Source organism: Canis lupus, chromosome 5, assembly GCF_011100685.1.
Source record: "Canis lupus familiaris isolate Mischka breed German Shepherd chromosome 5, alternate assembly UU_Cfam_GSD_1.0, whole genome shotgun sequence".
Taxonomy (NCBI): domain Eukaryota; kingdom Metazoa; phylum Chordata; class Mammalia; order Carnivora; family Canidae; genus Canis; species Canis lupus.
The window spans coordinates 56637763-56662391 of NC_049226.1; the positions used below are offsets into that span (position 1 = coordinate 56637763).

The 24629-nt window shown below is 57.3% G+C and overlaps 2 protein-coding genes, 1 long non-coding RNA gene and 1 pseudogene across 11 annotated transcripts in view; 1 reads left to right on the top strand and 3 right to left on the bottom strand.

Annotated features, from left to right (window-relative positions):
* SAMD11 (sterile alpha motif domain containing 11) overlaps positions 1–13837 on the top strand; it is a 56199-nt gene extending 42362 nt beyond the window's left edge. For 5 of the 7 annotated variants that reach the window (XM_038537526.1, XM_038537527.1, XM_038537528.1 and 2 more), the window contains 10 exons: positions 1394–1518; positions 4727–4816; positions 4989–5123; positions 7007–7169; positions 8270–8385; positions 8602–8680; positions 8805–9319; positions 9537–9661; positions 10040–10150; positions 10257–13837. In XM_038537526.1, coding sequence (XP_038393454.1) covers positions 1394–1518; positions 4727–4816; positions 4989–5123; positions 7007–7169; positions 8270–8385; positions 8602–8680; positions 8805–9319; positions 9537–9661; positions 10040–10150; positions 10257–10502 — 1705 coding nt within the window. In that variant the 3' untranslated portion in view covers positions 10503–13837. The remainder of the gene's footprint in view (positions 1–1393; positions 1519–4726; positions 4817–4988; positions 5124–7006; positions 7170–8269; positions 8386–8601; positions 8681–8804; positions 9320–9536; positions 9662–10039; positions 10151–10256) is intronic. The other 2 variants (XM_038537525.1, XM_038537524.1) reach the window with 2 other exon arrangements.
* LOC119871888 lies at positions 564–7873 on the bottom strand. 2 transcript variants are annotated; one of them, XR_005359774.1, is made up of 4 exons: positions 6933–7873; positions 5562–5679; positions 3390–3591; positions 564–1526 (listed from the first exon to the last, which is right to left on the bottom strand). It is a non-coding gene; the product is annotated as an uncharacterized LOC119871888 (long non-coding RNA). The 2 variants fall into 2 exon arrangements; XR_005359775.1 differs by having other exon boundaries at positions 7302–7870.
* On the bottom strand, positions 10631–24566 carry NOC2L (NOC2 like nucleolar associated transcriptional repressor). 2 transcript variants are annotated; one of them, XM_038537531.1, is made up of 19 exons: positions 24469–24566; positions 24166–24318; positions 22034–22208; positions 21822–21944; positions 21026–21143; positions 20849–20939; positions 19962–20040; positions 19723–19833; positions 19209–19322; positions 18286–18474; positions 17878–18017; positions 16917–17028; positions 15177–15290; positions 14698–14799; positions 13295–13438; positions 13071–13184; positions 12060–12195; positions 11564–11686; positions 10631–11258 (listed from the first exon to the last, which is right to left on the bottom strand). In XM_038537531.1, the coding sequence occupies exons 1-19, from the start codon at positions 24492–24494 to the stop codon at positions 11152–11154; spliced, it is 2271 nt and encodes a 756-aa protein (XP_038393459.1). In that variant the 5' UTR covers positions 24495–24566; the 3' UTR covers positions 10631–11151. The 2 variants fall into 2 exon arrangements, with proteins under 2 accessions (XP_038393459.1, XP_038393458.1); XM_038537530.1 differs by having other exon boundaries at positions 21026–21146.
* On the bottom strand, positions 23189–23947 carry LOC100685503 (annotated as a pseudogene).
* Positions 24567–24629: the final 63 nt, after the last annotated feature.

Consider the following 24629-nt stretch of genomic DNA (forward strand, 5'->3'; position numbering starts at 1 on the left):
GATGAGGATGATAGAGGGATGAGAGTTGCTGCCAATTAATCTCATAAAGTACTTAGTCCCACCTGCCCTCCTCTTTGTGTGTGTTTGGGGGGGGGGAGGTGCCTTCTCTCCTTCTGGGAGGGGGGTGGGGGTGGGGAGAGATCTGGCATCTGGGTCTCCCAGAAGGCTCTAGAGCCCAGCCCTGGAGTCTTTGGGGCTGAAACTGATCTGCTTAGGGGCCAGCCTGGATTAGCCTGCTCCAGCCACCCAGGCCAGGGGGGCTGGGGGCTATTTAATGAGGTTTAGGGTCGGTTCCCAGGTCATTCCGTGGAGGCCTCCTTGCAGCGGCCCAGCTGGGAGGCTGCTCTATTACAGGTGGGCCAGGGAGCAAGGGTATTGGGGAGGGTGGGGTGCCCAGGCCCTCGCTGCTCCTCTTCTGTACTGTCTTGACCTCCTGTTGCTCCAGGCTGCATCTGAAAGGTGGCAGGTGACCCTTCTCTATGCTAAGAACACAAGGAACAATGGGGTTGGGGGTTGTTCACACACAATCACACTAACGTTTCCTCTGGGACCCTGTGCTGTAGGATTGAGTTGATTTACCAAAAAGAGAAATGAGGGAATAAAGGGAATAGAAGAGTTAAATACTTGTTTATTCCTGGTGGCTGAGATTCTTAGCAGGGGGCCTTGGGGAGACCGGTGTCATGGGCACATGGCGGGGGAGGAGGGAGGGTTATGTGTATGTGCAAATGTAGGTGCATGCTCTTGCCCTTGCATGAGCCTGCACGTGCCCGTGTGTACGTCCCTATTGTGCACACATCTCATTGCCTGCAGGACTTTGGTCTGAATTTCAGTTTCCTTTCCTTATTTGAAGAAATTGAGGGTCTGTGGGTAGTTGCAGGTTTTAGTTGGAAGAGTAAATGCAACTTTCTTAATGAAGCAGCTGGCGCAGGAGTAGGTGCATGTGTGACAGTGCGTGTCCTCTCTGGTCACTGTTCCTCATGAGCAGACATCCCCCTTGCCTGGTGTTTGCTCTGGTCACTATGGGGAGAGCATGGCAAGACTGAGCTGGGCTCCCGTGCTCTGCATACACCTCCCTGGGAGCTGCGGTGGGGCCAGAGCGTAAGGGCCCCAGGCCTGACAGAGGCCTGGCAGACACCTGGTAGGTCCTAATGGGCCTGGGTGAGACCTGGGTAGGTCACACCCACCAGAGGTTTCCCTTGGGACCTGCTCTGGGGATGCCCACATGTGTGCTGTCACAGACTCACACAGAGGTATGCAGGAGGCATTGCACATTTACAGACTGTCCTCTGGCACTATGCATGCCCACACTCGAGCTTTTTCAGGCACTTGCTGTGCCCAGGGCTGGGTGCATGGCCTTTTGGGATCTCACCTTCATTGTATTGCTTCGCTGCAGCCAGGACAGCGACTTGCCTACCCTTATATCCAGTGTCCACCGCAGCCGCCACCTCGTTATGCCCGAGCATCAGAGCCGCTGTGAATTCCAGAGAGGTGGTGTGGAGATAGGCCTGGGAGCTGCAGGTGAGGAGCTGGGGGGGGAGAACAGGGCTGCCAGGGCCACTGCAGCTCAGCCTGAGGACAATCTGCCCTGCCACCCTTCCAGTGTCTCTGCTTAGCGGCTCTGGATGCCGCCACCCCTAGCAGCCTTGGCTGGCAGCCAGGGAGGCCAGTGGAGGCGGGAGGTGGCAAGGCTGGCTGTCCCCTGGGGCTCCGTGTGATGGTAATTGTGTTAATCCCGGCCAGCCGGGCAGACAGGAGGCAGGGGCTGTGGCTCCACCATGGCTGCTCCTGGGGTGGGCTCGGAGTGGTCAAGGCCATTGCCACCCCCTTCTCATAGGGGCAGAAGCAGGGAGGACAGTCAGGGATGTGCAGGCCTCAGAGAGGCCCAGAAATGCACATCCTGAATGCCTCCTTTGAGGGCAGGGACATGCTCTGCATGCATGAGAGTGCCCACCAACCCCATGGGCAAAGGCTCCTAGAGGAAAGAGGTTCATTGCCTAAGAGATGGGGGGGCTGGAGCCTGAACCTCTGCAGGGGTGGGAAGGGAGAGTGCTGGCCCAAGAGCTCCTGAGGTCATCTCAGAGGGACAGCTCCTGGAGGCAGCAGGAGCTCAGGAGGAGGGGGCAGTTGGGGGACCTAGGCCCTCCTCAGAGGAACAGGCCAGAGGGGACTTGGCCATGAGGCTCTGCTGCAGAGAATGGGTGGTGGCTGAGCTTTCACTGAAAGAGGGGAGGTCAAAGTTGCTGGCAGGGGGCCCTTGCTGCCCTCTGGGCCCTGGGCAGGGAAGTTTCCAGCAGTGGTTAACAGCTCTGAGAATGGCTGGGTAGGAGGTAGTCATCCCCCTCGTGCTCCCAGGCATGCCTGTGCCTGGGAAGGCCTTTGCGGGCTGGGTGTGAGGGGGCCGCTTCTGCAGCCTTGTTGGAGGTGGCTGAGCAGGCAGCTGATAAAATCTAATTGCCCCATCGATCGGCAGAGCCATGGGAGCCCCCGGTGATTGAGATATTCTGAACCGGCAGGCCCTCCCCCGGCTGCCTGCACACACGGAGACCTCACAGTCCACGGGCACCGATGTGCATGTGTGGCCTGCTCTCCGATAGGGCTGTGTGCTTGGGGCCCTGGTATGGCCCAGACACCCCAGCTCACGGTCTGTGTGTGGGTATCACCATGCCACACACCTGTGTCCTCGCTCTCACTTTATGCTGAGGTGCAGGCAAGCACTCCAGGGCTCAGGTGCTCTGCGTAAAGTGTCACATCTGTGCTGTGTCCAGGTCTTGTGAGAATTTGCCCTCTTCTTGGGGCTCTAGTCTCCTATTGGCTTCCACTTGTTCCTGTTGGCCCTTGGCTGGGGACATTTGCGTGTCCTTGCCTCTTGCTTCCCCAGGAGCACATGTCAGCTCTATTCCTACAGCCCCGGCCCTGGTCCCTCCCTGGACCCTGGATAGGAAGGGCCGTGGGTGAGGGGCTCAGCTGCCATCTTACGACTGTTGCCCTCGTCAGGGACTCATGAACCCTCAGATCTCCATGGCAGGACATTACTGCAGCCATGGGCCTGGGTCTCCCCATGGGTCCTTCTTCTACCTTCAGCAGCTCCTCCCCCAGATAGAGAGGAGCCCGATCCCCCAACAGGAAGGGGAGGGGGAAGTTTCCACTGTGGGAAATGGGAGAAGAACTCAGGGAAGTGAGAGGGCTGGGTTATTCCCTAAACCCAAGAGGAAAAGGTATATGTGTAGGATGGGGCCTGAGCAGCAGGTGTGGACCAAGCCCAGGCCCGCCTCCAGGCCTGGCACAGCTGGATATTATGGCCCTCCTGCCAGCTGGGCCCTGATGCCCCAAGGCTGTTGGGGGCCAGCTTTGGCCTCCTCAAGGTGCCCTCAGGCTGGTTGTGCTCCTACCTGTCCTGACAGATCCCTGAGGTAGGGACCCTTCAGTCAAGCGGTGAAGGACCTCGTCCCTCTCTGGGTAGGGCCTGGGGTTGGGCTGCTGAGCCCAGACCGGTGGCAGTGAGGTGGCTGAGATCAATAAGTTATTAGCACCATTCTGTCAGCTGTAAAGTGGAGATTGATCGGCCTCTCACTGCTGCCGCACTTCCCCAGCCTGATAAAAATGACAGATTAAGGGAATAAGAGAAAGGAATTAGGCTCTGGGAATTAGGCTCTGGGAAGCCTGCCTTGCTGAGGTGTCACGGCAAGTCTGGTTCACAGAGCAGATAGCCCTCACCCCACCCACCCAGGCAGCCTTGTCAGGTTGGAGAGGGGGCAAGAGCAAGGGCCCTGGCCCACAGGCCAGCACTGGGGTGGGCCCGGGAGACCAGGACATCTGCCTAGCCATTCATCAAAGATGCTATCCCAGGCCCTGAGCCCAGGAAGGAAGGACCAGGGGCTGGGATGGAGAGGGACGAACTTGGAAAGACAGAGGAGTATGGTTTGGATGTAGGACCTGAGAGGGCTTTGGGAGATGGGTGGGGCTGGGTCCCCCTGCTACTATGGCCAGACTATGTACAGCAGGTGTGACTGTTCAGGGGTGCCCTCAAGAGCTCAGAGCCCAGCTGAGCAGGTGAGCGTGTATGTGACAGGCAAGGCCAGGGTGCTGGCTCAGGCCTTCTGAGGGCAGCAAAGGGTGTGGCCTCGGTGGAGGTGCCCAGAGTGGATGTGGCAGGTGTGCCTGACCTTTGGGGCCTGTTGCCTAGTGACTTCCCTGAGCCATAGAGGCTAGGCTCCTCAACCGAGGGGAGATGGCTTCCAATCTAAACCAAAGCCTTCAGTTCTTCAGCAGAATGACCCGGAGGAAAAAAACAAAAAAAACAAAAAAAAAACAAAACAAAACAAAAAAAGAATGACCCGGAGGGCCCGTTAATTTACACAGGAGTCTAGTCTGGCTGGGTAGGGGCACCAGGGCACCTGTGCAGTCCTGAGCTGCCACCTGAGTCTGCTACCACCAATTTCCCATCACATACACACATACTCTAAAATCCAGGATCAGAACTGTCCCTTGACCTGCCCAGACCTTGGCAAGATGTCCTCTGGCTGAAGGCCTGGGACCTTGGACTGGAAAAGTCTTTGATGTGGCCAGGACCCAAAGGCACCTGAGCAGTGTTGGATTTGGTTCTGGGCTGAGATGGAGCTGGTAGGGGCCGAGGCCTGGGCTGGATCCCTCCCTACCCCGGCCCTCCCAGACTCTGTCCCCTCCAAGCCCAGAGACACATGATGGGGCTCACTCTGCCCTCCCCTAGGTGACCTGTTGGGCAAGAGGCTAGGCCGCTCCCCCCACATCAGCAGTGACTGCCCACTGGAGAAGAAGGCACGAAGCAAGTCACCCCAAGGTGGGAGCTCAACTAGGAGGTGGAGGGACAGGTCACAAGGAGGGAGGGGGATAACTTTGATCCTGCACAGGGCAGAATTAGCCCAGCAGCCGGTTCTAAGAGGGAGAGGTCCTGCCCTTCTCCTGGGGCAGTATCTGAAGGAAGATACCCTCACCATTGCTCCCCTCAACAGAGACTCTGTTGCTGCCAGAATTTGGGCCCAGCATGGCCCCTGAGGATCACTACCGCCGGCTTGTGTCTGCCCTGAGTGAGGCCAGCACCTTTGAGGACCCCCAGCGCCTGTACCACCTGGGCCTCCCCAGCCACGGTATGTGCTCCCATCCCGTGACACCATCCCTCACCAAGTGTCTACCTGTGTGTGCTGGGTTTCCATTGTCCCTGCAGGCCTCTGCTTACCCTGGAAAGAAGCCCTGGGATCTTTGGCTGCTGACACCAAGGCTGGGTTTGGATGCAGATCTGTAGGCCCCTCACCCCCCTTTTAGGTGGGCATTGCTGTGACTCTCCTCCCTCTGCCCAGGCAGCCACTTGTTTGGGTAGTTCTGGGAGATCCCCCACCTGCATATCCGTACAGTCCACCCCTACCATCATCTCCCATAGACTCTCCAGCAGGGCCACCCCTTACCTGTGGCATGCAAGCACTGTCATTCACAGGTGAGGAAACTGAGTCTGGGATGAGCCGCAGTGAGAGTGGGAGGTGGGGACAGAACCAGAGACAGAACCTGCCCCTCTCCAGTAGTACACACACCTTATCGTTGCCTGATCTGTATGCTGCAGTCCTTCTTACTGTAGCGCCATCAGGGCAGTGTGGGAGATTGTGCTGAACACCTTGCCTGGGGTCTGCCTGGGTCTCTACATGGAAGGGGCTGGGAGGAGGGGAGCAGTCAGGTTAGGACATCCAGAAGGCAGATCGGGTGGCAGTTAGGATATGGCCACCAGGACCTACTTCCCTGGTGCTCAGGAGAAGCGCTCAGCAGCACAGTCCCTGCCCCACCAGGCTCCCCACCCTGTGCTCGTCCATCTGTCCTTCCTGCCTCTTATGGACACCCCTCACTCACCCACCATCTGGCACCCTGACCAGCTGCACCGTAGCCCAGCAGACCCCAGCTCAAGGGCGCTGCCCCTAGCTTGGCTTCTCTGGCTGGAGGTGGGTGAGGGGTGCTGGGAAGAGGGCAGGATTTCTTCTCCTTACACAAGGCACTGTCCCCCAGGGCAGTCAGGCACCGAGAGCCTGAATAATTCACCAAATGTTAATAATTTAAAAATCTTCCTTTTTAATTGCTTTCCCTGCCCTGCCTGGGGCCCGCTCCGCTGGCCTGCGCGGGGGAGGGGGCGCCGGCCACCGGGGAGCAGCGCTGGGAGCCGGGCTGTCAATCATGGCCCTGCGCCGCCGCCCCCGCCGCGGAGCCGACTGTAAATAACCGAGGCCGCCGGGCGGGCGCGGGGGCGAGGGGCCCCGCTGGGATCGATGCAGGCGGCCGCGCCGGCTGGGCTCTGCGGGCTGGCACCCGGCCCGGGCAGGACCCACCTCCGCTTTTCGGGTAATTAATTTATAAACAGGCGGCGGCGGCGATGTCGGCGGAGCCTGCACACATGGGGGGTTGCGGGGGGTACTCAGAGGCCCGGCCCTGAGCAGGATGGAGGAACCTGGATGGGGAGCAGAGTGCTAGGCGCCCTGGGGGGCGCTGCATTGTTATCTAGAAGGGGGCACCTGGGCAGCGTTAGTCTGGGGTTGGAAGCCCATTCCCATCCTCCAGGAGCAGGCCTGCGCCCTCACTTTTGGGTCTTTGCACAACCCATCTCCAGAACCTCTGAACTCCTGTCCGTATCAGCATGCCCGCACTACAGAATCCCATCTGCCGGCTCTTTCCCTCCCTCCCACTGCATTTTGGTTTCTGACCTCCCCATATCCATTTCAAATGCTTACCAGCTCCCCTCCCAATACAAGTGGGTGCCTCCCAACCCCCATTCCTGGCACCATGAAGCTAGTTGCACTGTAATGATTTGGGTCTCCTCTGTCCTGTGGCCTTCTGTTTGTCTTTCTCTGTGACCAACCAGCAAGGTTATTTTAAGGATGTACTCTGACCAGCTTTTGATCTCCTTGGTGTCATTCACTCACCAGGGTTGAGGTAGCGAGAGTCCTGGGCAGAGCCTGGCCTCTAGGTCACCACTGACCACTTTCCCCACTCCCAGATCTCCTAAGGGTCCGGCAGGAGGTGGCAGCAGCAGCTGTGAGGAGTCCCAGTGCCCTGGAAGTCCACCTGCCCTCATCCACTGCAGGTCAACGTCGAAAGCAGGGCCTGGCTCAGCACCGAGAGGGCACCGTGCCAGCTGGCACCCCATCCTTCTCAGAGAGGTACTGGGTGCTCACACAGGAGAGGTCCCCATTTTCTCTTGGCTTATTTCTTGGATACAAAGCTGGGGTGGGCCTATCAGAAACCTAGTACCTGGTTTCTGCAGGTCACGTCCACAGCCTGCATCTCCTTACCTTGTCACCTGCCTTCAATCGAGTACCTCCCCCATCACAGCCACACGAGGCCGTGTTGGGACGGAGTGTGCCAGGCATTGTGCTGGCCCTAGGTTCATGGTCTGCAGAAGGGTCCTGACACCCGCTGAGCTGGTCAGAGGCCCAGAACACTCTGGAGTAGAATGCGTGGGGGTGACCACCCCTCTGGGCAGGGTGTTAAGGGTGACTGCCGTTTCTGTTGAGCAACTGTTGGGACTCGCTGAATCCAGGTGCCCCAGAGACAGCTGAGGGCTTTGTCCCCCCAACAGGTAGGTGAAGGGCTGGAGGCAGACTGGGGAAGTCCGTGGAGAGAGGGGTGTGGAGGGAGGGCAGAGGGCAGAACGGGGCGGGGGGAGGGGGGAGCAGCGCGAAGTCTGGAAGCCTTGAAGTCGGAGAGCTGGAGCGGGGGGCACCCCCACCTCCGCGCGCCCGGCTGGTCCACCTGCAGAGGCCAAGGGGTGAGCGAGCTAGGGGGCGTTAAGCGGCTGGGCAGCTCTCCGCGGTCTCCCGCCGGGCGCCAGGGTACGCCCCCCAGCAACGCCGCGCCCCCCGCCCTCCTACCGCGAGCGCTATTTGCAGCTGCCTCCCCCACCTCCTGGATTGCAGCTAATTGCGCCCCCCACCCGCCCAGCCGCCCAGGGTCCACTGCTGGCGGAGAGGCGGGGGCCCGGCGCTCCCCGCGCGGTAATTACCGCTGCAGTCGCCGCCGCCCGCCGGGTCAGCGCCTCCGCGCCGCCGCCGAGATTAATTGGCGCCGCCAGGCGGGGGCGGGGGCGGGGGCGGCGCGCGACCCGGAGCCATAACGAGCAGCGCATCGACCGCCCGCGGGGCCGGCAATTAGTAGAGGCGGCGGCCGGAGGGGCGGGCGGCGCGAGGCAGTTACAGGAATGGAGGGGGCGCGCGGGGCGAGGGCCTGCGGCTCGCCCCGTTTACCGCCCTGTCGTCCACAGGGAGCTGTCGCAGCCGCCTCCCTTGCTGTCGCCCCAGAATGCCCCCCACATCGCCCTGGGCCCCCACCTCAGGCCTCCCTTTTTGGGGGTGCCCTCGGCCCTGTGCCAGACCCCAGGTGAGGAGTGGGCGGGTGTGCGAGCTCTTGGTGTCTGAAGGGGCTGGTGAGTGGGCGCCACGAGGCTGTCCGTGCGGGTGCATCCGGGTTTGCTGGTGCCCGGCCGCGTTCGGAGCACCCCGCCCCTCCCCGTTGAAGCCAAGGACAGACAGGTGGGCATGGGTGGCCCTAGATCACTCGGCCACCTGGCCTCGTGGTCTGTCCCCTTCCCACCAGGTTACGGGTTCCTGCCCCCTGCCCAGGCGGAGATGCTTGCCCGGCAGCAGGAGCTCCTGCGGAAGCAAAACCTGGCCCGGTAAGCGCCTAAGCGCCGTGGCGGCGAGGTAGGGGGTGGAAGAAGGGGGAGAGGGGGAGGTGGCGGCCGTGGCGTCACTGCCCAACTACCTGACCCCCGCTACTGTCTGCTCTTCCTGGTCCAGGCTGGAGATGTCGGCAGAGCTGCTGCGTCAGAAGGAGCTGGAGAGCGCGCACCGCCCGCAGCTGCTGGCGCCCGAAGCCGCCCTGCGCCCGTCCGATGGCGCCGAGGAGTTGCAGCGGCGCGGGGCCATGCTGGTGCTGAGACACAGCTCTGCGCCGCTGCTGGCCCTGCCCCCCCAGGGACCCCCAGGCCCCGGCCCCCCGACCCCTCCCCGGGAGCCTGTCCGCCGAGCCCCTCGGAAGGGGGGCCCCAGCCCTGCCTCAGCCCACTCCAGTGAGTCCAAGGAGACCACGGGGGCTGGGCTCTGGGCACAAGATGGCTCTGAGGATGAGCCCCCCAAGGATTCAGAAGGAGAGGACTCTGAGATGGTGGCTGCTGGGGGCCAGGGCCCCAACCTGGGCCAAGCCCCAACTGGAAGGGCCAGCCCTGAAGGGAAGGGGCTTCTCTCAGGGTCCATGCTGCCCCCTCCACTGCCCCTGGGCTTACCCTACGCCGTCAGCCCCTACTTCCACACAGGTGGGCATACCCCCCTCCATGCTTTAGATCTCCATGGGGTGGAAGGAAACCCAGTCCCACCACCGCCTGGGGTCTTAGGGAGGGTGTCCATGGGGAGAAAAAAAAAACCCTTTTATCAGTCCATCTCTGAACAATTTGGGCAAAAGGCCAACCAACAGGGGTGGGTGCGTAGGAAAGAGCTGGCCATAGCCCTAGTAATACCAACCCCCCAAACCAGGCACCATGGGGGGACTCTTCATGGATGGGGAGGAGGCCACAGCCCCTGAAGACCTCAGCAAGTGGACAGTGGACGATGTCTGCAGCTTTGTGGGGGGCCTGTCTGGCTGCGGAGAATATGCACCGGTGAGGGAGCAGGAGTGGACACACCTTTTTTGAGATGGCTCTGAGTTCTCCATTCCCCAATGCCTCTTCCCACCCAAAATCTCCCTTCCTCAAAAGCAGTGTGTAGGGAGGGAGAAGGATGCTTTGCATGTTCTCCCTGCACTCCATGTCAATGCTTCTGCCTCCAACAATGGTATGTGCCCAAGACAAAGGTCTTCCTTTCATTTACAAGTTTTTCTAGCAAACTAGCTTCTCTTGGCCCTGTTCTCTCTGGAAAACCTTGGGCCAACCCCAGGCATTTAGCCCTTGGTGGGCTGGAGGGACCCAGCATGGTGGGCAGGCGCTGGTCCCAGCACTCAGGCCCTGATATTCCCCCCCCCCCCCCCCACCGTCCCTCAGGTCTTCAGAGAACAAGGAATTGATGGGGAGACCTTGCCCCTGCTGACAGAGGAGCACCTCCTGACCACCATGGGGCTGAAGCTAGGGCCTGCTCTCAAGATCCGGGCCCAGGTGAGTCTCATCTGGGACCAGTTGTTTCCAGACAATGGTGGGTCAGCACAAAGGCTCTTTATGGCTGCAAGCCAACAGGCCCCCATCCAGGCCCATCTCTCCACAGGTGGCCAAGCGCCTAGGCCGAGTCTTCTACATGGCCAGCTTCCCTGTGGCTTTGCCGCTGCAGCCACCAACACTGCGGGCCCCAGAGCGGGAGCTCGCCTCTGGGGAGCAGTCCCTGTCCCCAACGATGGCCCCCTCCCCCTATGCAGGTGGCCACCCGCCTGCTGGCCGAGCCTCACCTAAGCAAGAGAATGGAACTGTGGCTCTGCTCCCAGGGCCTGCAGACCCTCCCCAGCCTCTGTGCTGAACTGGTGGGTGAGCCACCTTGATCCTGAAGCCCTTCAGTGCCAGCAGCTCTGATGCAAAACACCCACCCTACTGCATAATTTTGTTTTGGCTTTGGATGCAAAAACACAAGTTTTTAAACGGAAAATGTGACTTAAGAGGAAAAATTTCTAGAACTTTCTGGGGGTGGCAGTAGAGCCAGGTACAGAGAGCCCGGGGAACTCTGCATCCTGGGTACCTGCAGACAAAAACCAAAGAATGACATAGGAAGGAGAGGAGGCATGTCAGGCCACCCTGGCCTTGGCCTTGCCTATTAGCTCTGTCTGGGACTGGGACTGCTCTTCTCCAGGGTTTCAGCAGCCTGCCATTGGGTGAGAGGTTAGGGCAGGGTCCCACTCCAGCTTCTCTCAACTGTGGGGTGCAGTGGTAGACAGATTCTACAGTGCTGGTTTCTATCCCCATAGCCACCCCTCCAGGGATCTGCACAGGGTTCAGTACTTTCTGCTCTTTCATGTTGTAAAAACAGCCCCATCCACCATCTACTGCCCTTACCCCATGGCACGCGTCCTGCCTGACCTCTGGGCCAGCCAAGAAGCCACATTCCCCCCCGACTGCCTGATGAGGTAGGAACACTGCACAGCAGTTCCCACAGGTCCCCAGGCTGGCACCCCTCAGTCCTCCTCAGACAGCTGGAGATCCTGCAACTCATCCTCTGGTCCCTGGGCCAGCCGCCACAGATCCTGGTCATCCAGGCCCACCTCTGTGTCTGGGCTTCCATCTGCAGGAAAAGACCGAGGCTACATAAATTCTGCTTTATCGGGAAGAAGCCAGCCTTAGAGATTACTCATCACTAATTAATCACAGTCCTAATTAATTTATTGGTGCTGCTGTTACTGGCTGCCAGAGCCAGTGGGAACAGAGCAGCTGGCCTGGCATCCCCAAGGAGGGGTGTGGGCCCAGCCTAGAGCCATACTCCCACCCAATGGCCCTGCCTATCCACTCACCTAAGCCCATGACAGCCTTGGGCTCCTGGAAAGATTCAAAGGGCCACAACACCACTCCTCACCTCCAGGAAACACTCACCTTTTGAACTGCTGACTTCTTGGCTGCTACAGCTGCCATCTTCTTCATCTTCCTCATCTTCTTCCTCTTCCTCCTCCTCCTCCTCCTTTACCCTCTGCCAAGCTCCTGGGGACCCAGGCTTCCCTGGGGACCAAGGAAAAAGAGCCCATGGGAGTAGGCCCACCAGCTAATGCATACTAGGTGCAGCTAATGCGGGAGGGTGGGGCAAGCTCACAACCCCACACCCACCCATCTTCTCCTCAGGCCACCTTTGGGCAGGTGGAGAGGATTCACAAGTTCCCAGCAAGGAGTGGGAGCAAGGGAACAAGGTCTGGGGACACATGTCCTAATTCCAGGAGGCCCTCACCCCAAGACAAGCAGAATTGGTGGTAGGAGGGGCATAGCAAAAGTGAGCAGTGAGGTGGGAGCCAGCGCCCGCTCTCCTGGTTCCAGGAGGTGTGCAAGGAAGCCTTCTAAGTCCGCCTTCCCCTTACCCAGAAAGAGCTCAGGACCCTACCTCTCTCTGAGAAGTCCACAGTACTATCTTCCTCATCACTGTGCAGATCAAAGAGGTCTTTAAATTCCACTCTGTCTTCATTCTTACGGTCTCCCACCTTCCGCCGCTTTATCACTGGCAAGTTCAAATCTTCCAGCTGGAAGGATCCAGAACCAGAGCAGGAGATGAGGGTGGTCAAGGTGGCTCTGAGAGCCTACGCTAGCCCAGTCCCCAACTTGTCCTGTCTTAGCCCTAGGCCTGACCTCCATCTTAAGGCTTAGCCCACAACCACAGCAAGAACCCTGACCACAACTACGGTCTTCCTCTCCCTCACATTCCCAAAGACCAACTCTATCCAAACCCACTGTCCCATTCCCTTGTTCCCTTTAAGCCTTGCCTCCCAACCGGTCCTCCACTTTTTATAGCCAACTCTTGGTCGGCATCACCAGGTAGGACTCCTGGACAGCTGTCCTGCTAGGCAGGTGAGGAGGCTCCAGCCACACACTGGCTGAAGACCAGCTGCAATCCCTCCCTTTTCTGGCTCCCAGAAATAGCAAACATCAGCACAAGGACACAGTCACAGGCATGCCACTCAGCATGAAGCTGTTCCCTCAAGTCACACTGTCCCACACAGGCCAGGCCCAGACTTATAGAGGCATAGCCCCTCCTACACCTCCTTTCCCACCCTCCTGTTGTCCACGGGCTGGCCTGGGTAACAGGGTCAGTCCAGCCACTCCCACCCCCCAAGTCCCTAGCCAGTCCAGCCTCCAGTGACCTCCTGCTGAAGGCCCTAAGAGAAGCCCCCCGATTACTCTGCTCGGCACAACATCTGTCCCTTCAGAGCAGCCACAGGACAGGCTGCAGCTGGGAACAGGCCCCAACCATCAGCTGACCTCATCCCTGGGACTGTCCCTTCCCACAAGCCGCCTTCCCCAGTCTGGTCTTAAAGATACAGCCAGGGAGCTAGATCTTTATCTTCAAACAAACCAGTGGTGATGCCCACCCCCCAGCAAACATTCCCTGCAGACATACCCGCTCTTTGCCACTGATCTCCAGCTGGATCTCTCGCTCCCTCAGCTTCCGCCACTGGTTGTAGTATTTGGTGAGAGGGGTTCCCTCCTCTCGGGTCTGCTTCTCCCAGGTATCCTGTGGGGAGAGGATCAGGATCATGTCCCATTCTGCACAAACCTCCAAAGCTCAGCTCTGTGCTGACTGGTGCCCTCAGGCAATGCCGCCTTCCCCAGCTCCCAACTCACCACTGCATGCAGGTCAGCCACACTGAAGGAGGCCCCCTGGCGGCGGCTGCAGATGTACTCCGCATTTTCCTGCACCTTCTCCAGCAGCTGGCGCAGCTGCCTGCAGTAGTTGGCCACCTTGCACTCACGGAGGAAGGATTTCAGCTGCAGAAGGGAGGGAGGGCTCAGTCAAGGTCCAGATGCAGGGATGCTCTGCACCACACCATCTGCCAGGGTCACACAGGACCCCAAGGAGATAATGGAGAAGCAGGAAACATGGGTTCGTGTGTCTCACGGCCCTAGTGCACATGTCCTGGCACCCTAGCCAGGACTGCTAGTGCACACACCTGGGGAGTGAGGCCCAAGTGCACACACCAGAATGTGAGAGGCAGGGGCCACATGAGCTCTGTTGCCTGGGCCTGTGATAGCTGGAGAGCAGATGGCCCATCCCACAGGCCATGCAGAGGCATGGGTGGCAGCAGTGGGGCAGCATGGGTCTACACTCCAGGTCAAATCCCACCTTTGGCCTGTCTCTGTAAATAAAGTTGTATTTGTACATGTCCATACTCATTTACTTACGTGTTTCTGTGGGGGTTTTGTATATCAACGGGGAGACCTGAGCAGTTACGAGAAATCAAGTGACTGTAAAGTCTTGAATACTTATCATTTGACTCTACCAAAACAGTTTGCTGAGCCTTGTTCCAGACTATGATCCCTGGACCTAGAGTCCAGAAATAAAGCCTTGCACTCAGCCACACCCATGTCTGGATGGGGCTCTGAGCCAGGTGAGCAGCCCCACCCCTACTCACTAAGCAGACCTACAATTGTGGGGGCTGGTTCTGCCCACCAGGGTCAGACAGGGACAGGCTGTGCCACCTGACCCGTCCTATGACAGGCACCTGCCCTTTTAAGATGGGAAACATCTGGTCTAAAAGCAAATGGACACTCCCAGAGAGGCCCAGAAGGGACTTCTGAGAGAAGGGACGCCTACTCCACTCTTGTATCACCTGAAGGAAAGTTGAGACAGGGTCTGTGATGGGGCTGACTGGGGCTTCCACCCAGGGCCACCTGGGAAAGCCTAGAGTCAGGAAACCAGTCTGACTCGGCCCACTCCAGCCCAACTACCCCTAGGGTAGACCTCTTAGCCAGTCTGGTCCCTGGACTATGGCAGACCTGGGGTGGAGCTGGCAAGTCCTAGGGCCCCTGCTGACTTACCTGGGCCAGCCCCACCCCTAAAGATCCACACCCCTATGTTCGTACTTCCCATGTTGAGGCAGTGCCAACATGGAGGCCTCAGGTTAGACTCTGCTCCTGGCCCCTTACGTAAATGGGGAGCCGAGCCCACTAAGACAGTCTAGCCTGCTAACAAAGCAGGCCATCTAGTGATCTGGGCAGGGAAGGGGGAACCAGACAGTGGTACACACCTGCAGCACGGCAGGCAGTGCTAGTTCAGGGAATGCAATGCTGTGGGCCTGGCTGTGCAGGTACTCCAGGATGAGGTCATACAGCTGCTCCACCAGGCCATCCTGAGACAGCAGGGAAGAAAGGGGAATGTCAGGGGAGACGGAAGCTCAGTGACCTTCCAAAGCAGGCCAGTATGTCAGCTCACTCTCCAGGGTGGAAATCAGAGGATGTGACTCCACAGCCTCCCCACAAGCCACACTCACACTGAGTGTGTGAGCCACTGAGTGTGGCTGAGGCCAGGGAACACTGCTTTCTCCACCCCAAGACACCCATGAAGATCCACACAAATTCTGGAGGGCAGTGAGCTCCCTCGTGTCCACACACCTCTAACTGCTGTCACCCCATACACAGACCCTAATGCCCTATGACATCTACCTGTGACCTCTACCCAAGGCATTTCTCCAAGCCCCTCCACAGAAGGCCTGGAGGCTGGCCTCACCCGGTATGCCTTCTCCTGCAGGTTGACTTTGGACAGCTTCAGGATCACCATGAAGTTGATGGGCTTGGAGCTCATGCGCCCTGGCCTCCTGTTGAAGTCGACCTGCTGGAAAACCTGTCCCAAGGCCACATCAGCTTGGCCTGCTGTAGCTCATGCCCCACTATACCGCACACTCCACCCATACACTGGTTCCTTAGGGACCCATTTTGGAACCAGGGACAAGCAGCCATATGCAGCGCCAGTCCTGTGGCCCCACAGACTCCCTGCCTTCCAGAGCTCTGGCCTCCAAGGGAATCACTTCATTCCACAGTGGAGTTCTCTGGAATGAAGTGGGACCGATGGGGGCAGGAATAGGAGCACACACACCCTGACTCTCTCCTAAAACTAAACCAAGAAACTTTAAGCATCAGTGTCAGGAGATCATTCCTGTACACACAGCCACTGTCACTACAACATCCTCATCCATGACTGCATCCCTGAGGTCTGGTGCCAACCCCAGGGCTGCATCCCTGGGAGTAACACACCAACGGACAGGGGGTCTCCGATAAAGCCCTAAAGAGCTTCCACTCCCTCACCCTCAAGAGACCACAAGCTGCATTCACCGACCTCCGCCCTTGGAGAAGCCCACCCTCAGGTCCAAAGGCTGAAGGCTGCCCTGTGGCAGCAGAGTGGGAGCCATACCTGGCCCCTCCTCACCACCCTCTCACAGGGGTGATCCAGGATGTTGTTCTGAGGGGGAACAGGTAGCTGATGCTGAAGATACCAGAGCCGGGATGAGGTTTCCCAGCTGGGCTCAGCACAACCCCGGACAGAAAGCACTGTAACTGTTGTAACAACAAAGTGTTTTCCTAGGGGGGGCACTGCCCTTTCTCTATTTCTCTAGCCTGACTGCTCTCAACCCCCTTTCCACCCACCCAGGAAGGGAAAGGCAGAAATTCCCTGGAGGCAGAGAGCTTTGCTTCAGCCTCTGTAACTTGTTTTCTCTGGAAAGGAGAGGCCTACATGCCTGGGGGTCAAAAGGACATGCCAAGTAGGGCTGAGGCACACAGAGGCCGGGATCAGTACAAAAGCCAAGTGAAATTAAAAGAAGAAATCAGAATAGGAACCCTCTGGAGACTGCTTTCTCTCCCCTACCTGGTAAGGAGACACAAAGAACAGCCCTGGCTACACTGAGCCCACCCCTATCCAGCCCATGTGGTGAACAGGGACACTAACACCTCTCTAGGTCTAGAGTGGGCTGGGGCCTAACCCCTAGTGGATTTCTGGGCTTTAGTCCACAACCTTTCCCTACCTGAGCTATATGCACGTGTGGGCATACAAGGACACACTCACATGTGTGTACACGCAGATCAACGCATACACACAGATGCACACAGGAGTGTGCAGGAAAAGAAATACAGCTTTGGAATCATTTCTAGGCTTCTGGCCGAGCTCTCCTGCTCACTGTTACAGACCAGAAAGACCCAAGCTTGTTAAAACCAGCACCCTCAGGCCAGCCCTGCAGAGCAGCCTGTTCTCCCTGCCACTCTGGCCTACCAACACACAGCACCAGCTTGGGCAGGTAGCAAGGCACTGCACTCAACAATGTCCTGACAAAACCTGCTCTACAAATGCAAAAAGCAGCACTCTGGAAGGTTACATGCATCTCAGAACAGATGGTCTCCATACAGCAAGAAGTGCCTCCAAGAACAGCACAGAGGCATTGTACCACCCCACCCCAGGTGACAGGCACCCTCTCACCTCCAGTATGAAGGGCAGCACTGGGATGAAGGTGCCAGTGCTCTCCGAGAGCAACGTCAGAGCGCGTACACAGTGCATGCGCAGGGGATAGAAGCGGGCAGTGGGGACCAGCCTGGGGGCACGTGGGAAAGCAGAGGTGAGCAGAGGCCTGGGCCTCAGAGACCCCACAAATCAGCCTCACCCTCCTGACCTGGCTGCCCATGACTCATTCCAACCCTTGGGGTTCTAATCTTAGGAAGGGGCCCTCTTGTCAATTTCTCTCAGAGTCAGAGGGACACCTGCCCTTTCTGATTCCTCTAGACACAACAAAGCAGAACAAAAGGCCCTGACTGAAATTCTAGTCTTAAGGCCCTGCCTCCTCACTATTTCACCGGGATGAGGAAACACCCCAACTGACTTTTCACTTCATTTTAATACAGGATGGTGGCAAAGGGAGATGGTTCGTTCATTCAAGGCTTGCTTTCTTCCCTGCCCCTACTTTCAAAGTCCCCCCTTCAGGAGCTCAGGGGCAATCCCTCCCAGCCAACAAAGGCAGCCACCCAACCACAGGCAGCTCCTCCAATCTCTGTCCCCACTGACCACAGCTTAGTAGTCACAACTGAAATGTGGCACATCATACCAGATATGCTCTGTCCAAGAACCCCATGGTAATAAACCCAAGTTCCTTTCAAATTGCACAGTCTTTCCTACCCAGCATCACCCAGAATGCATGAGTCTGGGGCATTCTCCCATGCAGGGCACTGGGCCACAGACACCACCACCCCCTATCCTTCCTCAGGCACTGTCAAATAGCAGATCCCAGGGCCCAGGGATTGGCCAGACACTCCTGGGGACTTAGCTCTGCCTGGCCCTCCAGAATGCCTCCCTGCATAGCCCTGACTCTGACCCCCACAACTGCCCGGGTAGCCCTGGCCCTGGCCTCCTCTGGCCCTCAGTGCAGCCCTGCCCACCCCTGACTCACTTGATGCAGCCAATTACCACTTGGGAGAGGGGATAGATCAAGGGCTGGAGAGCTTCACTCGGGCAGACAGTGCTGAGAGCGCGGCACCAGAGGTAGAGGCAGTGCACGAATTGCCAGTTGTACACGGACTGGTAGGTCTCCTGGGCACAGAGGGAAGTCCATCTCCAAATCAGCTCAGGGGTCCTGGAGAGGCCCAGCCCTTCCTCACCCACCCTGTGCACAGGGTCCCAGGTAGCAGCAACACTGTGGCCACCTACCCAAACTCCCCACCCCCCACCCTCAGAGACGTCCCCACCTTCCACCTGTTGCCAAAGCCCCCACCAGCAAGGGCCCTGACCCCACCAGGGTGCTGGGTTGTCTCTCCTAAGAGATGGGAGGCTTCCTCCCCCAACAAGCCCAATCACACACCTTCTTGCGTGTGGTCATGGCATTACGCAGATGGATGGCAAGCTGGCGGATATAGAGGAAGGCGTGCTGATAGGCAATGCCAGTGTCCAGGGCAAGCAGCTCGATCAGGGTCCGCTGCATGAAGTTGATGAAGGGCAGGGTGCTGGGGGAGGTGAATTTGCAGTTCCTCACGTATGTGATGTACATTTGCTGCCAGAAAAGTTGCAGTCAGAGCCACCAGAGCTCCCAGGGCCATATGTACCCACCACTCAGCTCAAAGCCACCACCAGATACTTGGGCCTTTCCCTCAGAGCTACTGCAGGAACCACAGTCTGGCCATGGCCATGTCTGCTGAGACCCCCTCCTCCTATAGCACCTGTTCCTAGGGCCCCCTGCTGCTGCTACTCAGCCTCCACAGGTGTCCACTCACCAATCTCATGTACTAAGTCTGCAGTACAGAGAGGAAAGGTCCTATAGGGAAGGTGGAGTGTCAAGGAAGCTGCAGCATGAATAACTGCAGGAAGAGGCCAGGACACCACAGAGGGACTGGGGATGAGGGTGGTAAAAAAAGCTCTAGCTATGTGCCAGGCCTATCTGGGAATTTCTAGAGGGACTCCATGTGGGACAGGCCACCCCAGGCTTGCAGGCAGGCAGCAAGGTCCCCATCCCTCTACACACCTGATGTCCTCAGCCACTGAGGAGAGAGCTGCGCAGAGCAGTCCATGTGCAGCCCCTGGGGGCCAAGAGTTCCCATCCCTGTCACTGTTCCCAACTTCTCAGGGAGGAAACTATGATGATGGTGTGGGTCATCCCAGGGCCGTGGTGCCAACAAGGGGCGCTGACCACAAAAGCAGCTCCCCAGCCCTCAGGCCAAGACTTTCCACCAGACCCTGATGGACACAGACTCGGAGGCACTGGAGGCAAGAGCCTCGGGCCTGCGTTACCTTGAGGATGGGACTCAGGAAGACTTCCTTCTTGTGCCGGCAGACCCTGACGAGGACCAGGAAGGCCAGTACACGCAATGTCTCTTCACCTGTACTCCACAGGACCACCATCCTCTGCAAAAGGTGTGACATCACTGCCTGCCCCAGCCTCCCCAAGGCTGTCAGAGGCCCCGGTGGTCAAGGCTAGGAGACAGCCCTTCCCAAAGCACCTCAGTAGAGAACCAGTCAGAGCTCAAATAGGGAGTAACAAAAATGTAGAACAGAGCACACTCTTTCCCCACAGCAGTACCACAAAAACATGTTACACACAGATCCAGGAACATACGTTATAAAGAAGAGCATGTCTCACTGCAGTTCTCAGCAGAAACATCAGAAAGCTGCCACCTTACGTGACTGGTCTTGCAACCCCAAGAATAGAGAGCTGATAGAGGCGGAGGCCAAGCAAGGGGCAAGGTGGGGATGGGCGCCGATGCCACCTCCACCCTAACACCAACACGGGAAGGGAACTGCACACCTTGAGCAGCATGCGGCACTGCTTCGGAAAGGTCAAGTAGTACAGCACAGAGCTGCTGATGTGCTGGAGCACAGCTGCCGCTACCGTCGTCTCCGTTATGCAGGCCACCAGCTGGGGAAGCAGAAGAGGTCTATGAGGCCCAACACCCAGTCACATCTGGGCAACAAGGAAGGACCGGACCACCAGATGTGGCCAGGCCTTGTGGGACCCAGCAGGCCCTCTCCCCATTGTAACTGCACCTGTATAACTGAGCTCAGGTAAACCCTGATGTCCAGCCGGAGCTTCCCCCACAGTAGGCTGCTGGACGGCTGCAGCACCCTGCAGAGAGACCAAACCCACCCCATCTGAGTGAACCCTGTTCTCCCAGTGCAACGGTCCCCTTCACACAAAAGCCCATGCCTGGCCAATGCCAGCACCACCTTCCCAAGGTCTGTCAGTTTCCCTGCCCCTTTCAAACAGGGCTACCTCCACCAAGCCATACCCTCCTGATCACTAGTCCAACTCTGGCAGCTTCCACCAAACACAGATCCTCGTGTCCCCAGTTGTGCCACTGCCCCCTGCCTCCCTTACAGGTGGTAACAGCAGGACCCTTCCCTGGTGTCTAGCGCAATCTGACCTTTTGTGCCCTTACTACCTCCTAGTCATGTGGCTCTATGACCCTCCCAGGCAAATATCCCTCCCATTTTACCCATCTGCTGCTCTTCTCTCCCCTCTGAAGACTTTCCATAGCCTCTTCTCAAATTCACCTACTTACAAGCACACACAATCCCCAGAGCAAACAGAAGGAAGTGAACAAAACATTCATTTAAAGAGAGAAAAATAGCAAAGAAAACAGCATCCTGATCTATAAAAGTAGTGGTGCAAAGTCAAGCACACACTCTGGGCCCCAGAAGAATTATGGGTAAGGAATTTACCTTCTCACAAAGAAAAGGAAAAAAAAGACAAAACCACCCAATTGGCCATGAGTGCCCACCCTCTCCCAGGAACTCTGCAAAGGGCCTGGCTCCATCTTCAACATCCTTCCATCCTGGCTGGGTCTAGAGAGGGCCACTATATCACAAAGCCTCTGCCTTCCCTAATGTGGGGGGCCTGACCATGCCCCTCTACCTCCCCTCTTCCCTCTCACCTACTACTGTCCTTGGTGGCTTTTCCAAACAGCAACTTCTGGAGATAGCCAAAGAGATCTCTGATGCAGAAGGTGACCAGGGCGTTGAACACTGCAACAAGGAAACTACAGATGCCATTCACAGGACAAAAGGTAGAACAAAAAGCCACTATCCCACATCCCCTTGCCCCAACTCACCAGCACTGTCCGTGACCTGGAATCTGCTGGCTTCAGCACCTTCCTGGTCTCCTTGGGTGGTGACCACAGCAGCTCGGAATGCCTGCACAACTTCGTGGAACAGCTTTGGAGTGAGGTGCTGCTAAAGGGGTTAAGAGGACCCAGAATGTTGGGGGAGCAACCAGCTGTGTCAGACAGAGTGAGAGGCAACCAGAGTTCCAGAAACCTGCTCTATGAGAGAAAAGCATCCCTTGCCCACATTCTGAGACATGGAGCAGAGGTGGAGGCAGTGTTACGGAACCACAAGCAAGGAAGAGAAAAAGGAGTCCAGAATCTTCTTGGAAGGGCAGGGAGCCTGGCTCAGGGCCACAGGGGAAAGGCTAAGGGTTCCAGATCTTCATGGTGGCCTGTGACAAGTAGTACCTAGGATTCTCCCTTCTGTCCTTTCCTTTTCTTGCAAAACCAATGCAGAACCCTTCAAAGAAGGGCTCTGGCTCCACTAAGACACAGAAACTATGTTCTGCCCACGATGGCACTCAGGTAACAGGGAGCCTGAGAGAGAAACCGAGAGAGAGAGAGAGCAAGAGCCCCTAGGATCTCTAAACAAAGGAGAGCATGTAATCCTGGAGCCTCTCAGCATAAAGAAAGAACTATGTGAGATTCCCTGGTGCTCAATAGGAGTCCAGCGCCCGTGCTCAGAGACGGGCTCCTCCCACCTACCTCCTCGCAACTGCACAGATCCAAGCGTCTGAAATGAGCCCAGGGCAGATTCCTAAAGTGGGGGGAGTCCAGCTGCCCACCCCATGCCACTTCTCACCTTTGCTGCCTGCTTCCACCTCTCAACCATTGCAAGGGTCACGGGAACAGAATCCCTTTTCTTCCCCTTCAGCCCTCCAGGGACTCCATCCTCATCTGCATCTTCCTCCTCCACACTTGCTTCCTGCACCAGATACAGAGGGCTGGGCTGAAGCAGGATGAAAAGGCCCTAAGTGTGCCCTTGCCCCCACCCAACTCTGCCTAGGCCCTCACTTCCAGCGTGTCTGGCAGAGAGTGGAGCTGTTCTTCTTCATCCTCAGTGGTGTCTGAATCACTAAAGTTCAGCAGGCTCTGGTCGTTCTCCTGCAGGAACTTGTAGAACTCAGGGTCTTTGTCCTTCAGCCGTGAGAGCTGGTCCTTATGCTCAGATGCTCGACCTTTCCGCCGGCTGAGAAAGTGAGTGTCGTCAAAGTACAACAGACAGGCACAGCTCACAGAGATGGGGGAAGTGGGGTGAGGCTTCCTGTCCTCCACACTTAAGCCTCCCAGGCTCCACAGAGAAGCTACGGGGCTTGATCTGCTTGCTCCACAACAACTATCAACAACCAAGGCAGGGGGATTTCCAGGGATAAGTTTTCAGCAGATCCCCCACTCCCCTAAACTCCAGACTTATATACTCAACAGTCTCTCTATATACATTTCAACACCTGTGTTTTATTTATTTATTTATTTATTTATTTATTTATTTATTTATTTACGATAGTCACACACACACACAGAGAGAGGCAGAGACATAGGCAGAAGGAGAAGCAGGCTCCATGCACCGGGAGCCTGACGTGGGATTCGATCCTGGGTCTCCAGGATCGCGCCCTGGGCCAAAGGCAGGCGCTAAACCGCTGCGCCACCCAGGGATCCCAACACCTGTGTTTCAACCCCATCACATCCAACACCAAACTTGTGGTTCTCCCAAACTTGCTCTGCCAGCACCCTGCTCCATCTCAGGTGCTGGTAATCTTGCCTTTCCAGGGACTCAAGGGAAGACAAGCTCTATCTTTCATACCCAGCATGCAAAGTGCCACGATATCTCATCAGTAAAAAAAAAAAAATCCTTCAAATTCCCTCATGTTTCCTCCTAAACCAGCACCATCTCTCAAGTGTCCCAATTACCATAGTTTCTGTCTCCCTATCTCGGTACTGACCATCTCCAACCTATTCTCAAAACACCCCTTTGTGTTGTGTCCTGTGACATCACTTCACAGGTTTAAACCCTGAGATAACTTCCCATTTTACCTGCACGTCTTACAGATGACCTGCGAGATCTGACTCGATCACCATCTCTCCAGGTTCCTCTTCTACTACTCTTCCTCCCACTTCTCAGACACACACTTCTGTGCAGACCTACCCCCACCTTAGGAGCTTGGCTGTTCCTTTTTTTTTTTTTTTTTTTTTTTGCATAATTGGAGTGTTTTTATTTTATGTACAATGAGTCGGCATCAAAGTAGGTATCTTGGACATCTGCAGTTAAGGTAGGTATCTTGGATGACCCATTCAAGGAAGTTCACTTAATCCAACTTAATGAAGCCTATATCCTTGGCATACTGACGGAAACACTGGCGGCACATGTTGAGGCTGTATTTCCGGATCAGACCGTGCCAGTCCGAACAGACGGCAAGAACGAGAGCCCTGGCCTAACTTCCTCGGGTGGCTCCAGTAGAGCTGCTGGTGACCCATCTTGCTCTTTCGGATGCAACGAGGCAAAAGCAGCTTGGCCGTTCCTGATCCGTGAAACACCAAAGCATTCTTCCCCTGTGTGGCTTCCAAAACCCCTCAGGATTCTGTTCAGTGAGCATCTCCTCCAAGGGCCGCCTCCACCAAACACAACAGGCGCCCCCAACGTGCTCCCTACTCACCTAACCCCTCGTGTTATTCTTCGCTGTTTGCCACACTTATCTCTTCTAACCTACGATACCTATGATTCACCCGAATCATAGGTGAATGCCTGAGCTTTTCCAAACATTGCTATTCACTAACATATGCCCACCACCTAAAATAAGGTTTGCCGGGCGCCCGGGGAGGCTCAGTTAAGTCTCCGACTCTTGCCTTCGACTCGGGTGGTGCTCTCAGGGTAGATAGAGGGTTCGGCGCTCTCAAGCAGGGAGTCGACCTGAGAGTCTCTCTTCCTCTCCCTCCGCGCCGCCCCCGCCCCCCCGCCCTCCCTCAATTTTTTAAAAAAGTAACAAAAAACGCTCGTCCGCGAACAAGACCTCAGCAAACGCTGGATGAGGGAATGAATAAGCCCAAGGGTCTGGGCTGGGGGAGGGGGTCGGAGGTCAACATTCATGCGATGGGGTGGGCCAGGAGAAGGGCTTGCTTTACGGACGTGCCACCGGAGCCGCTCCCCTCACCTGGACCAGGGGCTCCCGCCCAGCCCATCCAGGCTCCGGTCGGCTCCACACGCGGCCCGCGTCTCTACTTCTGGGGCTCCTTCGGGCTCCGACTCAGACTCAGAATCAAAGCCCGAAGCCAAGAACTCGTCCACCGTCAGTTCTGCCAGGCGCCTGCAGGTTACAACGCCGGTGTCAGGACTCCCCGCCATCCCGGTTTGCCCCAGCCTTGCTGCCCCAGGAACACGGAGACGCTCAATCAGAGCCTCTTTGGATATAAGCACCCACCGGAAGGCCGAATTGGTCCTCAGACCCCCAGCTTACCGCTTTCTACCCCGCGCCGCCGCCATTACTGCAAGCCCGCAGCGTGGGCCCCACTTCCGGCCCCAGAATGCTGTGCGTTAGCCGCACTTCCTCCGGGCCGGCCCCGCCCCCGGCCCCGCCCCACCGCGCCCCACTGGTGGCTCTAAGTTTCTCCAATCGTG

What these genes read in the sequence shown, in the direction of transcription:
- NOC2L (XM_038537530.1), bottom strand. Translation starts at nt 24,494, where the DNA reads ATGGCGGCGGCGCGGGGTAGAAAGCG. An exon ending in GGCGGGAGCCCCTGGTCCAG is followed by an intron (nt 22,209 to 24,165) that starts GTGAGGGGAGCG and finishes TCACTTTCTCAG; the next exon opens with CCGGCGGAAAGGTCGAGCAT. An exon ending in AGAAGTCAGCAGTTCAAAAG is followed by an intron (nt 11,259 to 11,563) that starts GTGAGTGTTTCC and finishes CTTTTCCTGCAG; the next exon opens with ATGGAAGCCCAGACACAGAG.